The sequence below is a fragment of the Oncorhynchus masou genome, chromosome 15 (genome assembly GCF_036934945.1).
Source record: "Oncorhynchus masou masou isolate Uvic2021 chromosome 15, UVic_Omas_1.1, whole genome shotgun sequence".
Classification (NCBI taxonomy): domain Eukaryota; kingdom Metazoa; phylum Chordata; class Actinopteri; order Salmoniformes; family Salmonidae; genus Oncorhynchus; species Oncorhynchus masou.
Genome location: NC_088226.1, coordinates 17,853,862 through 17,871,115, shown reverse-complemented (window position 1 = coordinate 17,871,115; position 17,254 = coordinate 17,853,862). Strand labels below are relative to the sequence as shown.

The window sequence follows — 17,254 nt, the reverse complement described above, 5'->3', positions numbered from 1 at the left end:
TTTGAAAACCAGAATGGCTACTGGGGCTTTTCAAGCGTAAGTTCCTTAAGCATTTTTATCAAATTGAATAATTTTATGCGATGCATTTCAACCCTATTCCGTAATATCGTGCCTTTCGTCAAATTATGAATCGCGGTAAGGCTTCTTATAATAGCCTAGTTAATTGTAAATCCCTAAAAATATCTGTCAATATGTGAGTATCTAGACAAGCAAGCTAGCTGCTAACGTTAACTAGCTTTTCTTAGTTTGACTCTGAACCATCGTTTTCAGGTTGCTTGAAAGATGCGACCATGTACTTTTGGATTTGTACGATGGGGCAGAGCATCGGGAGGGTGGGGAAGCGGAGTTGATGGTGCCCTACCTATCTGTGAGTAGGTTAACACCTCACCTACTGTAGACACTTTGAAATGCTTGGCCAAACAACTCGTCAAAATGTTGGAGTTTGTCAAAGAAAAATATATGCATTGCATTAATTACATTTATAAGTACTATCTGTGTTGTTCAGGAGAGTCGTAGTAAACAGAAGATTTTGGGCAGACAGTTGTTTGTGCTTGATGACATGATGCAGCTTCTGGAGAGACTGGAGACAACTGACCAGCTGTTTAATGAACCATGCCCCCCAAACCCTGGTAACACACAGATACACACCCAACACATAATCAGCAATAATGCCTCTCAAGATATCCTTACTTCCATGGCCTCTTAGTACCACTTAATAGTACTTCGAGGGGTCGGGGAGATCCCATTTTGTAGTACTTTTAGAAATGACTGGTCTTCTGTGTACAGGCAATGAGGCTCACAGCCGCTGGAAGGTCCTGAAGAGTGAATATAAAGAGGGTGTCCAGGAGGTGGAGGCACTCATTAGCACCTTACGGGACATGATGGACAAACTGCACCACAAACGGGACCGACTGACAAACCTGGTCACAGCACTAGAAAATAAGGTATACATGCACTAATGATGCATTCTCACGGGGGCACACACACCCTTTAGTCTGTACGGTGACTTTCCAATTTTTAAAAAGAGCAACGGACCTATCACAATTTGCAGACTTTCGACGGACATGGTCTTTTGTATGGTTACTTATGGTTACTTTGTATCAGTCCTTTGTGATGTCTTTCCACATCTCTCCCATAGAAAGATCTCAGCCTGCAGATGGGGGAGTCTCTCCAGACAGCCTACAATGCCTTGCGTGTGTGTGAGGGGCAGCTGGCCCAGCTGAGGGCGGAGACCGACGCCACACTGGACCGCTCGGCTGACTGGCAGCACCTGAGAGACGCGTGAGTGACAAGCAGCGCTATCCACCAATCATACATCCTTGCAGAGACGTCCTATTTCTACTCTCCCACCTCCACTAATTTGCTTTGACTTTAGTCTTGAGCTACCACACTTCCATATTGTTCACACCGGTATTAGAACTCTCATTCAATGTCCTATTTCATAATGAATGTGAGAAAGACAAACATTTAGATTTTCCCCAGTCTAAAATCAAACCAGAACCCCTAACCTAGTCCCTTGGTAATTCCAAATGAGGGTGGGCACCTGACTGCCCTGCTCCAGTCCATACTCAACTCTGTCTCCTGTCAACCAGCCTGCAGGGCTATGTGGAAGAGACACAGGGGGTGATGCAGTGTATGCTGCTGTCGGTGGGGTCCTCAGAGCTTTGTGTGGAACTGAGGCCCCACTTCTGTGGGTCCACCTCTGGCCAGCTGGAGCCCCTCAGACTGACTGTCACTTGGAGCCCTGATGACCACTTCCACCTCCAGGTAAACAATACAGCTGACCTCCGACCTGGGTGGTATTCATTAGGAGCCAAACAAAATGTATAGGGACCTTCTTGAATTTGTCCAATACAAACTCTTGTTTTAGTTGCTTAAAGTTTTCAGTTTTGAATAATCGGTTTCTGTTGCAAATCATTTTGCTACGCTGTGCGACAAATTAATACACTCCTGGTTTGGTTTCTGGTCCATACACATATTTTCCATATCTCCTGGTCCGGTTCCATCCTAGTTCCTACACCTCTTCTCCTTAGCTCCCCCTGAGACCCTTTGTATTCCTTGTGTTCTAGATGGGAATCATTGTTAGATTTAGCCAAGTAAGATATGTCTACATTATTTCTCTGTTTTTGGCACCTATTGAGAAAATATTTTTTTTTGCCACCATTAGTCACAACCCCCACTTTTTCCCTCTCTCCCTCCTTCTAGGTGTATCAGGGTACTGCAGGGCTATTAGAGGTGTCAATGGAGGGTTGCCTTTCTCATCTCAGTGCTGCCTTGCTGGAGGTCATGCAGTGCTACACCAGCCAGGGAGAGATGCTGGCTGAGATTCAGGCCCTGCATTCCAGGTACGCACACAGTGCCTACAAAGATCAGTCAGTGATGATAGAAGCGAGACCCTTGATGTTCAATGATAAAGTGGAATGATGTTTCTTTCTGAGATCGAATCCTGTTGCTGTTTGAATGGCATTACCACATTATCTGAAGCATTAAAAGCAGCTGTTAGATTATATCCCACTGCCTCTCTCTTGGAGAGGGATCATTGAGACACTTACAAAAACCAATGTATACAGTTGATCAGACCCCTGACAGAATATCTTCAGTATTCTGAACTACTCAGTTCTACTGAAGGTGAGTAGAAGTTGCCAGCCAATATTGAGTACCTTTTCCGATGCATTCTCAATCACACTATAACACTTTATGTTCATAATATTGCTTATACTCCAACACTTCTAAGCAAGAATTAGTCTGTGAGGGCTTATTCGTATCTGTGGACATTTTCATATTCCAAACACAATGACGCATGATGACGTTTTCATTCTTTAACACCTGTGTTTGACATGGTGAGTATTTCTCCTGTCTGTAGGTTTGCTATAGACTGGCGTCCAGGCCAGAGACTGCTCGTGTTCCTGAAGACTGCCTCTAGTGTGTGTAACTTGAGGGTGGAGGAGGGCTACCCCTCCAGAGGCACAGCTACACTCATCTCTGTACGCAGGGACGGAGAACTGGTCGACAATGCTTTCCTAAAGGTAAAACGTCCATCGCCATTACCTGTTTATTGATGTATTGAGTCCCATTGAAATGGTATTAGCAAACACATTTTTAGCAAAGATTGAGCACTGTCCTTGCCCTTCTAGTTATCTACCCTTAAACATTAATTATTTTGTTCTTGAAGTTATTATTTACCCTCTGGGGTCAGTATTTTTTTGGAGATCCCCTTAAAATTGGAAATCCACAGCTGCAAACAACCACGTAAGTGATATTGATTTTTACATTCCGTTACAATGTGAGACATGTTGTTTGAATTTGCAGCCCCCCCAGAAGACCCTCTCTCTGACAGAGTGGCTGGAGTTCCTTTCATCCAGTCCGAACGTCTGACCATCCTCTCGCTCGTCTACACAGAGGAAGTGGCTGTTTCTCTCCATGATCACTAAATGGCGCTCTTGCCTCTGTAATATGTAAATATTAGGAATGTAACAATTTACTGATGCATCGGTCCTGGTTCAAATGTTTTAAGATACTCGTGCGTGGGTTTGCAGGAGCCCAAACCAATCCAAATTAAGTGTGCGTCGGTCAGAACTGATTCAAATGATACAATCGTCAGTTCACTGATGTTTTTCACTCATTGTTTTATTCCAAAAATACCTCTTATGTGTTATGACTGAGTTAATGCGTCCTCCTTTAGTTCAGTAGGCTATTGAACTTTTATGTATGTAACTGCGAATGACTGTCAGATAATTGTGAGCACAGTGCAGGTAGAGACAGCTGCATGCGCCAACTAGAGGTAGGCCTATCCCTGTTCTAATAGGCTGTTCGTACATCAGCGCTGCATCTTCAGCATTCAGATGCTTTCACAATGTCATCATAGGGTTTATTAGTTGAGTGACAACAAATGTAATTTGCTGGGACATTGTTACCAAATGCTATGTATAATAGTTTTTTTACTGGAGTTGTGTAGTCTACCGGATTGGACACACCTCGCATCGAACTGCTGATTGGAGTTTTCAATCATTCTGATTTTTAGATTGTTCAGGTCACCATAATAAATAGTTTGTAGTTTTTTTTAAACAGTCAGTGTATTTGGTCATTTCTACATGAATGGGGTAATTTCATAAAGGACCTCACTCATTTTTGAGAGCTGCGCGTGGTCACATACATTAGTCAGAGCAGGATAAGCTCCATAAAATTCTAAACGGTCTAAACCATTTGCTTTTGAAACTGTTAAAATCCAATGCTACATTATATTAAATGTCATGCTAATTTGTGAAGATAAATATTGACATAAAATGTGTTGAGCTTGTACTATCTGCAAAAATGACAAGTTAATGAGTGGGTAATGGTAATTGCAGATTTGTTTTTAAAAACTGGGGGGGGAGCATAAATTGCCCAAATCTGATGATAGTGGGGTGGTAAATGTGTCAACTCATGTACCTATATCATTGATATTGACACACAATCACTAACAGAGGAACTCTCAGCTTATAGAAGTAATCTCAGACAGATCCAGCTCAGATAGGCCCAGCTCCTGAGCTCTAATCATTAGCAGATATTATTTTAAAATTGAAAATTAATGTGTTCATACAACGACAAAAAATACTAAATAGAAACGAATCGCATCAATTCATTCCCCTAATCAAACTGAATCATTTAAGACTTAAACATATCGTTCCTGTATCATATCATAGCCCATGTAGCTATCTAGATGCGTATCGAATCATTAATGAAGGGAGAGCTGCACACCCCTAGTAAATATCTCATGACTCTATCTAATGTTTCTCTGTTTTGTCTTCTAGTTGTATCTGTTGTCTATGTATTGTTGTAACAATATTACGACTCGCATGTAAATAAATAACATACCATTTTGGTGAAAATGTTTTTGGTTTTCTTCATATTTAGACTTAAAGAAAAGGTGAAAAATGAATAAATCACATTGTGACGAATGAAGAGTGCAACTTTTATTTCTTTATCAAAGTTTATGCTCTTCTAGTCATCAGCACCCCTATAACTACTAGAGTAGTAACTATGTACACTGCATAGATCCTGTGGCTGGGCCTGTAGGCTGACAGCATGTGGTTAGATAATCTATGGGTTGACAGACCGAGCCGATGGCTCTGGATAAAGTCAACCCTGAAAGCTGTCAAAAGCCTGAAGAGAAATGGCCTGAGATGGGTCTTCAATGGCTTCCACAAGCAATGTTATATTTCTTTCCACCTGACTTTGTAACTTAACGTACAAGCTGTTGACAACCTGCTCTCGTATTCTTGAAAAGACATGCCCTTTGGTGGTTTGTCTGAGCTACTTGGCACTTCAACTTGAGAGCCTGCTCTCCCTCGTTTTTCACACTGTCACAGTTAACCTCCCTGCTTCATGCTTCGCTCCTCATTCCTCACCTGCTGACTATCAATTGGCTCCCTGGGATGCAGCAGGCGGGGCCAATGTCGGAGCTGTGAAAAGTTGGTTATGTGAACGGTTTGACCCACTTCTGATACAAGTGTGCAGCAGCTTCTGCAGTTATTAGGTTACATTCTCCTCCTCACTTTGGGGTTGGGTGGTTTGATAGTCCTCTTCATAGATCAGATTCCACTCCACTGTGGGCGCAAGTGAAAGGGATCTTGTTTTTCTGTCTTCAATGTGATACAGTAGTCTCACCAATCAGCATCAGTCGTACTTTGTTTTTGTCCCCAGTAATACCCGTGTCTAGTCACTGGGAGCACCCGAGCTTTCACTTGGGCAGTTTTAAACAGACAATTACTTGTTTATGTTAATAGAGGTGTTTAACAGTTATAGTGCATTCAGATGGTATTCAGACCTCTTGACTTTTTCCAAATTGTTACGTTACAGACTTATTCTAAAATGGATAAACAAACATGTTCTTATTCAATCTACACAATACCCCTTAATGACAAAGCAAAAACAGGTCTTTAGACATTTTTGCAAATGTATAAAACAAAATTAAAACAATACCTTACTTACATTAGTATCCAGACCCTTTGCTATGAGACTCAAAATTGAGCTCAGGTGCATCCTATTTCCATTGATCATCCTTGATGTTTCTACAACTTGATTGGAGTCCACCATTGGTATATTCAGTTGATTTGACATGATTTGGAAAGGAACATGCTTGTCTATATAAGGTCCCACAGTTGACAGTGCATGTCAGAGCAAAATCAAAAAATGTCTGCAGCATTGAAGGTCCCAAAGAACACAGTGGCTTACATCATTCTTAAATGGAAGAAATTTGGAACCACAAAGACTCTTCCTAGAGCTGGCCGCCCGGCCAAACTGAGCAATCGGGGGAGAAGGGGCTTGGTCAGGGAGGTGTCCAAGAACCCGATTGTCACTCTGACAGGGCTCCGGTGTTCCTCTGTGGAGATGGGAGAACCTTCCAGAAGGACAACCATTTCTGCAGCACCCCACCAATGAGGCCTTTATGGTAGAGTGGCCAGACAGAAGCCACTCCTCAGTACAAGGCACATGACAGCCCACTTGGAGTTTGCCTAAAGGCACCCAAAGGACTCTGACCATGGAAAAAGATTCTCTGGTCTGATGAAACCAAGATTGAACTCTGCCCTGAATGCCAAAGAGTCTGGAGGAAACCTGACACCATCCCTATGGTGAAGCATGGTGGTGGCAGCATCATGCTGTGGGGATATCTTTCAGCTGCAGGGTCTGGGACACTTGTCAGGATCGAGGTAAAGATGAACAGAGCAAAGTACAGAGATCCTTGAATGAAAACCTGCTCCAGGGCGCCTCAGACTAAGGCGAATGTTCACTTCCCAACAGGACAACGACGTAAGTACACAGCCAACGCAGGAGTGGCTCCGGAACAAGTCCCAATGTCCTTGAGACCCAGTCAAAGCCCGGACTTGAACCTGATCTAACATCTCTGGAGAGACCTGAAAATAGCTGTGCAGCGATGCTCCCCATCCAACATGACAGAGCTTGATAGGATCTTCAGAGAAGAATGGGAGAATCTCCACAAATACAGGTATGCTTAGCTTGTAGCAACATACCAAAGAGACTGTAATTGCTGCCAAAGGTGCTTCAAGAAAGTACTGCATAAAGGGTCTGAATTCTTATGCAAATGTGATATTTCCAGGTTTACACATACATTTAAAAAAAATGCTAAAAATCTCAACCTGTTTTTGCTTTGTCATTGTGGTATTGTATGTAGTAGATTTCGATTAAGGCTGTAACAGAAATGTGTAAAAAGTCAAGGGGTCTGAATACTTTCCAAATGCGCTGTATGTACAGTGTATTACAAATTGCTCTCATTAATGAGAACCTTGTGTCCATGGAAATGTTCTTACCCATACATAATTATTACATAATCCATCTTCTAACCTATGATTTGTCTGCAGGACTGTAGCTCATTGACTTTTGTTAACCAAATTATTGCTTTACATTCAGTATGTTTTTCATCCGAGCACTAGTGTCATAACTTTACTTGGTAACAATTACCGGGCAGATAGAGCTCAACAATTCTGCATTTTGGTTAGCTACAGTATATTTGAATATTGGCTACAATGCAGAACACTACTTTGTGGTTGTGGTCATGACGGGATGCAGAAACAAAACAGGAACATGAGAAATGTTTTGAGTGGAAGATTTACACCTGCTTGTAGTGTGTTCTGTGAAATAATTATAGACAAGACCTTGAGGTACAGCAATAATCTGTTACTATTGATGGGGCTACTGCTTTATCTTGGCTAGGTCGCAGTTGTAAATGAGAACTTGTTCTCAACTGGCCTACCTGGTTAAATTAAGGTGAAATAAAAAAATGACTGTCAGCATGTCCTTTCAAATAAATTAATCACAAGGTCAAAGTGCACTGGGTTACTCAAATTTGAAATGTATTCTATAATTAACACCTAATCCAAGCAAATGTACAGCCTTGGTCATTGGTCAGTACGAACTGTTATTCCCACTTTAGTGTTGTGTCAGCATCCTCAGTGAGTGTTGTGACGTGGGTGACCGGTGGCTTACTGATTACATAGCACAGCCCTCTAAAAGATAGGTGAGTTAGGTCTCTCCAACCCAGTAACAGACAGATGTAGAATAACAAAATCGGTACTACAGAAAAAGATCACACAAAGGAATTCAAATAAGTATTTGTTTTGTATAATGCCTTCATTACATAAAACATTTTTGAAATACAGTTCTGGATATTATTTTTTGTATGCATACACTCAATTTGTATTTTACACATTTGTACCCACACATTTATAACTATGAGCATTAGAGAATTTCATCTTAACAAATATATATATATATTATACACATTTTTCAAACATTTCAAGTAAGCTTATTGACGTTTGTAGCTAGATATATACAAATTTGTACAAACTCAGTTTGGAATATGATTAAGTTTACAACACTGCACATATTTAACTAATCATTTACAGTCATGATAAAACAGAGCAGATGGCTTTAAAATGCATCTAACAGACTCTTGGAAGGAACCAGGCCTAGTTGGACATAGTAGTAAAGCCCAATTGCTGATTTTGGTTCAGCTCAACCGACAAATGATCTCTGGCCCCCTCAGACCGACTGGTGTAGAGGGGGAACTTGTTCTGGGCAGTTTTGAGCTGTGACCACCCCAACCTCCAAAAATAATTTATGTAGAGGGCTTTGTCTCCCTAATCTCCATGGGTCTATTGGCCTTACCCCTATCAGTTGTCAATCACTGTCTTTTGGTCATGTCATTGGCTGATGCTCACATCAGTCAACTCGGAGGCGGGTGTCCCTGAAGGGAGCAAGCGAGCAGACGGAATCAGATCCCCTGTCACCTCCCCCAACTTGCCCCGCCTCTTAGCCGCCCAACCACCACTGTCCGTGAGGTGGAGATGGGCGACGAGTTCAAATGGGTTTTCTTTCATCAGTGGTGACAGTCTTATACGTCGATGCGGAAGGACAGCAGCTTCTCTGAGTGCATGTTGTTGAGTGTGCGCAGGTCGGGCATCTTGAGCAGCAGCTTGGTGAAGCGAGAGGCGTCGCAGGGGTTGCTCTTGCTGACCAGGGCACGCAGCACTCTGATCAGAGACTCCTGAAGCAGCTCCACGGAGTTGAGGTTCTCGATGCCTGAGCGATCTGAAAGAGGACAGAGAAGAAAGAGAGCACCGTTAGACTACTTTACACTTTAGTACAGACCATTACTATGCCATAACAGTGAGTGATTTTTGAAGATTCAATGTTCCCCATCATTTTTTTCGGCGCTGAGCAAATTTCAGGTCTGCTGAGCGCAAACTTCAACATTGTGAAAATTCTGTGCAACTTCCAGCTCGCATTTACTGGGAACACTGAGGCTGTATCCGCTATAAGTAACAGTGTCAGACAGTGGTCAAGTAGGCTACTGTGGCTATTTGATCATAATGTAGGCCTACGAGAATGGCCTCCCATCAAAAACAATGGAAAAAAATGCATTCCATAACATTTGAACATGGAAATGGCTGTTCTATCATTCAGCCTAAAGTAGCAGCCTATGTGTGGTGTTCAATGTAGGCCAACTTGCATTGCTTGTCTGAAAATGTTGTGGTGTTGTTTGATGAAACCTCTTTCCAAAATATTACAGAGAATCAGACAAATGATGCTACTGCCAATAGGCTACTTAGCTTATTTAAGACTCTCTCAAAATACAACACTGCTCCTTTAAGACAAAAAAATGGTTATTTATCCAACTCCCTCTTTAAAGATGTCTAGAAATGTACATGGTTTGTGCTCTTGTAGGAAGCATTCACTCCCCCATTACTGAATACATATGATCTATAACTGGGCTAATAACTCCTTAACTATCAAAGGATATGAACAAATGTACACACGTGGCTGCATGCAGCTCTTGCTTTGTCCTCAAAACAAGCGCATCTACTCTTGACCGCTCGTGCTGTTAACACAGTCCAGTTCAAAGTGAATGGCACAGATCCATATATCGCAATGGTCTATTTGCATATAGGCCTACTGCATTTCTGATTGGTTATGCCACACCGGTCTGTGTAGAGGTTGGGCTGAGTTGTGCATGTCAATGCAATTGAATCCTACTCCGATGCGTTCTGCCTACAACAAAATCTCTTGCATAGTTAATTTTGCATACTAAGTCTTGCATAGTTTGTTTCGTTTCGGGATGTTGCATTTATAATGGCTAATATTTATTTGATTCCATCACAATTCCCACAGTAAATGGAAACGTTGATGGTGTTAACTAAGGGGGGAAACTCTAGAAAGTTGAGTGAAGTTCAATCTCACGCTTCTCTGCGCGGGCTGTTATTTCTTCTGCGCGCGGCAGTCCCGTGGGAACATTGGTCATGGTGATTTACTGGCAGGACAAGTATAGTACTTGAGCTCTAACTGCTTAAATAGGTTGTTAAAGTAAATAATAAGGCTTCTCATTGTTCTTACCTGCAGACACTAGCACTACAGCGGTGAAGAGACCCAGCTCCTCGGCCGTGAGCTCTAGGGAGTTGAGCTTCTCGCTGAATTCAAACATGGTGTCTAGCAGGCCTCCCATGCCCATTCCCTTCAGTGCCTCCAGGCTGTAGGTGGTACCCGAGATGAAGGTGACAGTCTGCTCCTTCACGTTGAAGAGGGAGGCAAAGCGCACCATCAAGACCTGTAACAGAAGCAAGGGAAAAGTGAGTGGGTGTTGAGTCATTGTATCTTCTCAATACAGTGCAGCTGTGAGTATTTTTGTTTATCACTGTATGAAGTTTCTTTGCATATCTGTTTGCACACATTTCACGGATGCCTACCTCAAAGGTGCCGGCCTTGAGCAGGGTGACTTGGTCGTTCTCGGAGAGTGCACTGAACCCTGGAATGTGCTTTGCGAACTCCACCACCTCACGCACAGCCGGCGTGAAGCTGAGCGAAAAGTCCTCCCAGATCTCCTGGGGGGTCTTGTTTGGTTCGGCTTGGGGGAACATGTTCATTGGACATGCCTGGAGGACCGAGGAGAATCGTAATCAGCATTTTCCTATATGCTATGACTACTTGCCACTATTATTGACAATCTTTGACATCAAGATCTTTTCTATGTTGCTGTTCTGTTCAGTGACTCACCAGCACAATGTCCTTGTGGTTTTTCCATGGGAAGTTCTGGCCCTGGGGGACGCTGCTAGTCTCAATGCTTTGGTGGCTCCCGAACAGGTTGCTGTTGTGGAACTGCTTGCCGTTGTTCTGGTGATGTCTGTCAGACATGGCCAGGAAGCCATGGTTCTGGAGGGCCACGTTGTTGTTGTGGTGGTAGATTGTGTTGATGCTGTTCTGGTGGTAGCCAGCAGGACAGTAGTTTGAGCCCCAGTTGTCCACCTCTCCGTTATGCAATCTCGCAGAATCGCCCAGCTTGTCGTGGGCGTAAACAAAGGTCTCACGTTGCGCCCGGGCAATAGCCGTTATGGTGCAGTCCACCCCAGGGCTGGGGCACAGGGGTGGAGAGCTGGCCGACAGTGGCGGGCTTTGGTTGGATGGTGGGGGCAGAGGGGAAGCAGGGGCTTGTACTGGAGGAGAGGGGGAAGGGGCAAAAGGCAGGGCCTGGGGCTGGAGTGCCACAGTCAGACCCGGGCTGTGACAAGAGGAAGTGGGAGAAGGGGGAGAGTTGTGAGTCAGGCTGGCCAGCTGGAACTCGTTTTGCATGTTGTTCATGCTGTTCATGGTGCTCTGCATCTCTGCCAGCATGCGCTGCTTCTCACGCTTGGGTATTCTGCCAAAGCGAACAGCTGGGGAGAGAGAAAGAGACATATTGAGTCAACAGCCCTAACAGGGATGAGAGTGTAGTAGAACTATTAAACCTTTTTTGTGGCTGCATGTGTCATGTTTTAGCATATGAAGCTGTACTTACCATCGCGGGACATGCCCACGGACAGACACTTTTTGAAGCGGCACTGCTGGCAGCGGTTGCGGTTAATCCTCATGATGGTGCAGGTCTCGTTCTTCAGGCACTTTTTATACTGGATGTTCTGCTGGATACTGCGCCGGAAGAATCCCTTGCAGCCCTCACAGGCATGGACCCCATAGTGGAAGCCTGAGGCGACGTCTCCACACACTTTACACAGCAGCACCATCCCATTCAGTTCTGTTACAAACATAAAGAGGACTTAAAGCTGTAGTTCCAGGAATGACAGATAGGGGTGGACAATCTGGATTCATATAAAGTATTGGGGTTCTGGTATGAGGGTCTACTCACTGGTAAGGCTTGCCACGGACTTGCTGGGGGAGCAGCGAGAAATGCTGCTGTCATTACGACCCCTAAGCCTTGGGGACCCTCCGGAGCCGGAAGAGGAGTTGCCATCATCACCATTGGAGGAGCTGGAGCTGCCACTGCTGGAGTAGGCATTGGTGAAGCCCTGGGAGCCGTTGGGGGAGGGAGGGAAGGAGGCTCCGAAGGAGTTCTCGCTGTACATAGACACTGGGCTGGTGCAGTTCGGTGAGCAGCCACTGGAGCCGATGTAGGAGATTACGCCCCCTGGCGACAAAAGAAAGAGCGAGAGGACTACTTGTTAGAATGGATGCGTGGTTTAAAAACAGTGAGATAATTTAATTGGTCACATTTAGTGCTCTGTTCTTTGACACTCTAACCATTGGACATCAGTCAACTGCCAGTGAGGACCGATGGAAACGAAAACAGAGGAGGTAAAGAGGAAGAGGGTTCAAGAGAGGACGCCCTCGAGTTAGGATTGATATTGCGGCCATTCATGTTCATTGACAAAAAAAACGTGTGAGCGGCTGCAACTTTGTATAATTCTATACATTCCAAATGTTCCCTTAGCTACCCAGGACAATTATGGAAGGAAACCGTGGCAATGTTATGATAACCATAGCAACAGAGTGACTGCAGAGAGTCCAAGAAGACATGTGGCTGGGAAAAAAACACTGCTTTCCAGGAAATGTTGGCAGGAAAGGCTGCCCTGACTGGCTTTCTGTTTATTTTTCTAGTTCAGAGGTGGTCACCATTCTTTCCAAAACAGAGGCCTTGACCACAGAGTACATTTTATAGGAAGCCATAAGGGCAAGATTGTCCTGTGTGGGTTGTACCACGTGAGCAAGCATCACCTACAGAACATTCTTGACATTACGGAAGAAGCCATTGCAGCATGGAGAATGATCACGTTCTTTTTGGATCCTGCCCAATGGCACAGACAGTGCTATTGCTGTTGTGCAGTCTCATTGGCCAGACATAGCCACCCACACGAGTAGATTTAGATACTCTTGCGCTCTCTCTCTCTCTCTCTCTCTCTCTCTCTCTCTTTGTTGGAACTCTCCTGACAACTTTTACTTGCCCTACTTCCCTTTCTCTCCAACTCTCCCTTTACACACTCCTTGAAACCCTGTTATTCTCTCTCCACACCCCCTGCCCTCTGTACTCTTTTTTGCTCATACTCTGTTTCTCTTCTCCCTCTCCCTCTCTCACTTTCATTCTCTTTCTCCCTCCTGCTTGTTCTAATCCAGCGGTCTCAGTTTCTCCCGCTGTGAAGGCTAATTCTCACAAGTTCCGTTCAAGGATCACGTTTCACCACAGCTGGCCACCCACACACCAACTCGTGCCCGGTCGCCGGGGGGTGCCATGCTACCGGGAATGGCTAATCGCTTTTTAAATGCCAAATGGTGTGCCCCGCCCTTTTCCACACACAGCGTCCCTGCCGAAACCCAAACCTACAAAGCATGTGCCCAAGACTTTCTGAACTTCCTGTTGACTCCAATTAACCTGTGAGCTAATACCAAATCAACTGTATTGTGTTGTTGTTCGGGGATAATGTGTTGTTGTTAGGAGATTATGTGTTTTTGTGAGGAGATAATGTGTTGTTTTAAGGAGTCATTTACAGGACATTTTATTGTGTTGTTGAGGCTTTAATTGATGATGCCCTTGTCTTTATGATTTAATTTCCCTGCATTGATGGCAAGCTGCCCACCTACTGTATGTTTGGGTGGGGCCTATTGAAGGATGGGATCATTGTTTTGTGCTTAACAAAATCAAACTCTATACTTCTGTCCTGTGAGCCTGACATTTAAAACTGGATGAATTCCAATTTCCTGATTGAACAAACAGTGAGAGAATGTTTGTCTGTTCTGTTTCTTTTGAGACATTCCAATCTCAGAATCCAGCCAGCCAGGCAGCCCTGGAGGAGAAACATAATTCACTGTGGAATGGAACATAAGGTCTTATAGGGTCACTGGGTCAGGTGTCACCACAACACGTGCACTTCCTTGTCCTGCCTGGTGCTATAGTATTAATGCTCCTCCCTCTCTCTCCACTGCATGTTTTCACTCCCTTTGCTCTGTCTTCCACCTCCTGACTTTCTATCCCCAAATAATGTATTATCCACAATAACCAATCAGTGAGTGGAAGATAAGATTTATTTTGTATAAAAATCAATAACTTGCCATGTTAAACGAACACTTGTAAAGTCAACGTGAAATGAAGAAAACACATCAATAGATATAGCTCTGAATATTGAACTAGTCTTAGTGAGTAAACATACATTCAGAGTGAGGTATTTAAAGAAATGTAATAGTTCATCGAAAGCTATGCATGGGAGAGCCATGGAATGAAAACGGGTAGGACTGCAGACTTGCGTTGCTTGAGGAGCAGCACCAGTGTAGGCTGGCTGGAATACATTCTAGTCACGCCCTTACTCAACGTGCGCTCCTCCAACAAACAGCAGGTTATTCAACGAGGCTGGCAAACTGACTGGCTGTGCAATACACCCCCCATGGAACACGCCAACTGTTTCTAGGACAGCCTCACGTTCCCTCCCGCCTGGCGCTATCCATGGTACCTAATAGACAGTCAATTCCCACAATACACTCCTTAGATAATCTAATGTAATTTTCAACATACTTGCTGAATATAACTGAAAAGCTTGGCATCTATCTATGTTTTCACTTTGCTATGTTGTAGCTGTAAAATATAATAGTATGTATTGAACATGTATTTTCTATGAACCTATATTCAAATGAATGAACCTATAAATGCTTTATTAGACCTACTATCGCCTTGCCCTAATAATAATATAATAAAGGTAAGCCCATTATTTTGGACATCTTAGATATCGAAAGGGAATGTCCCAATCACCCTGCAAGTATTTGGTTATGCCTGTGTAATTATGTCAGCAACAATAAGTTATGATGCCTTACATAAATGTTCGTGTCCCACGTTTCAATCTAACACGTGACTGAATGATGTCCTGATCGAATCGCAATAATTACACCCGCCAGCTATCCAATAGCAGTGCACACATGGCATCCAAGACCGCTTCACCCATGGGACTCTGACGAGAAATTATGCAATGAGCTTGCTCTCTATACGGATGGAGATTGGTGGAGAACGGTGAATGAAAACAAAACGCACATGGCTAGCTTGGCGGGCCATGTGAATTGAGAAAAAACATGCGCGGATGTCTGCATCAAAGGGATGTCAGTCCACCTTACATGACCTACTTCCCCCCGAACTATTTTAGAGCACTGTGTCTCAAACCATGATGTTCTACCTACCACACGTACACCATCAAAAAATGTATAGTACTTTAAATATGTATTTAATGAAATGTACAGATAACTTATAGGCTATTACAAACTCCACGATACAACATTTCTTAATTTTGCTTTTACTGTGGCCAGTAATTCGACCTTGACAATGACAATTATGAAGAACGGTTGGGGTAAAATATATAGGCTACAGTAATGATAACACACAATCATCCGTGAATTCAAAATAAACACTATGAGGAATATGCCTACTTCAAGCCTCATCAGCCATGGACTGAGGTTTGGCATGAGGAGAACTGTAGAGACCCATTGAACTTTCCCCCATCTAGTGTTGCGTCACAAGGATGATTCCATCAGCCACGTAAGTTCCATATACACAAGTGTCTCTACTTAATCGAGAGGTGTACATCAATACAATACAACTCATCATTGATTTAAGCATTACGGACTGATAAACAACTAAATGCAAAGAGCTTCAACAGACTGCCAACAAGCCAGGTAGCCAAAACAATATGCGTAAAACACATAACCCCATTACACACGCACAACATGATAATACTGAATATGTACCTGTATTGTTGTTATTTGTGTCCATTGCTGTTGTTGCCATCCTGAGCTCCAAAACATTCATATAGATATCGGTGAAAATAGAAAACCGTTTAGGAAAGAATCAATTCCCTTCTGGCGAGGTTCTTGGCAAAAAGAAGGTCCTCTTCTCTGTTATAACGATGTCATTATGTTCCTCTTTATAATAAAAGCTCTATTTGAGTTCGAATACTCATTACAATACTTAAGAACCAAGGTTAATAAACTACCAAAGGATGCAGCTGCTATCGAGCAAGTTCCCGCGTAATGTGAAACACTTCTCTGTGAGCACTGCCAGCGAAAACAATTACGAAAAGCGTCTATGCTGTCACTGGCTCTATCCGTGTAGGTCTGACCGCAGTTCCCAAGCTGGTCTGGTTTCCCTCGTCCTTAGGAAAGGAACGAGGACGCACTGCGTGCCTGCTCTCACGGGGCTGAAAACGGGACCATGTGACCCCCGGGGAGTGCCTCGTGTCCCAGTGACACACTTTTTCTCCGAACACATCAGCTTTTCTTTTAAACCCCCTGCGCACATGGAGATGGTAACTCCTACTACAATGGCTACGAAAAATGTGGGGAAATAATATTTTAACGCTACCATGTTTAACTATAGGGGATAGGACAGACATATGCACAATATTTAATATAACCAAATGCGCAAAGCCATGGCACAAGTTCCATCTATCATTCAAATAGCGTCTAATTTGGATCTAATTGGATGTGTCATTATATTCTGGCTCACAAAGGGCGCCCCTTTTCATGTCTGGTGGGAATGTGTACGTGACCACAGACATTCACTTGATACAATGCAAAGAATAATGCAACCTTTTGTGAAGCGAGGAAAATTGCATTTCAAACATCGTAATATGATCAATAACAACGATGATCTTTTATTCAGCTTTTCTGGCAGCATTGCACGCGATGGGAATTTGGTGATGGTGGTATAGAATACAAAAATAAAACTGTCCAAAAATAATTACAGACAGTATCATAACACCTTACTTATTACCATTTTATAACCAGTGTTTTTGTAATAGGAAAACTCTGCAGGATCAAGAGGAACATGATATGCCTGCATATAATGCGCACCATTTCTGCCAGACTGTTTACAGCGCCCCACTCTATTCTACTCTGTGTACATTGTCCTCATGCCCCCACATTGTGCTGCTGTGGGTACATGTAAAGATCACCTAGCCCAATT

The 17,254-nt window shown here is 43.5% G+C and overlaps 2 protein-coding genes across 2 annotated transcripts; one reads left to right on the top strand and one right to left on the bottom strand.

The window, feature by feature from the left end:
* Positions 1–4,868, top strand: LOC135555807 (uncharacterized). Its single transcript, XM_064988552.1, has 9 exons — positions 1–36; positions 271–367; positions 506–629; positions 787–944; positions 1,139–1,281; positions 1,593–1,767; positions 2,206–2,345; positions 2,864–3,026; positions 3,310–4,868. The coding sequence occupies exons 1-9, from the start codon at positions 14–16 to the stop codon at positions 3,373–3,375; spliced, it is 1,089 nt and encodes a 362-aa protein (XP_064844624.1). The 5' UTR covers positions 1–13; the 3' UTR covers positions 3,376–4,868.
* A 3,210-nt stretch (positions 4,869–8,078) lies between these two features.
* Positions 8,079–16,509, bottom strand: LOC135555806 (nuclear receptor subfamily 1 group D member 1-like). Its single transcript, XM_064988551.1, has 7 exons — positions 16,039–16,509; positions 12,170–12,448; positions 11,825–12,058; positions 11,047–11,702; positions 10,740–10,925; positions 10,390–10,600; positions 8,079–9,087 (listed from the first exon to the last, which is right to left on the bottom strand). The coding sequence occupies exons 1-7, from the start codon at positions 16,097–16,099 to the stop codon at positions 8,891–8,893; spliced, it is 1,824 nt and encodes a 607-aa protein (XP_064844623.1). The 5' UTR covers positions 16,100–16,509; the 3' UTR covers positions 8,079–8,890.
* Between the last annotated feature and the right edge of the window lie 745 nt (positions 16,510–17,254).

Bases quoted from the DNA above. Each gene is read 5' to 3' on its own strand.
- LOC135555807 (XM_064988552.1), top strand. From the start codon at position 14: ATGGCTACTGGGGCTTTTCAAGC. The intron at 1,768-2,205 runs GTAAACAATACA...CCCTCCTTCTAG, and splicing joins ATGACCACTTCCACCTCCAG to GTGTATCAGGGTACTGCAGG. The intron at 2,346-2,863 runs GTACGCACACAG...TCCTGTCTGTAG, and splicing joins ATTCAGGCCCTGCATTCCAG to GTTTGCTATAGACTGGCGTC.
- LOC135555806 (XM_064988551.1), bottom strand. From the start codon at position 16,099: ATGAATGTTTTGGAGCTCAGGATGGCAACAACAGCAATGGACACAAAT. The intron at 12,059-12,169 runs GTGAGTAGACCC...TGTTTGTAACAG, and splicing joins GTCCGTGGCAAGCCTTACCA to AACTGAATGGGATGGTGCTG. The intron at 10,601-10,739 runs GTAGGCATCCGT...CTTCTGTTACAG, and splicing joins TCAAGGCCGGCACCTTTGAG to GTCTTGATGGTGCGCTTTGC.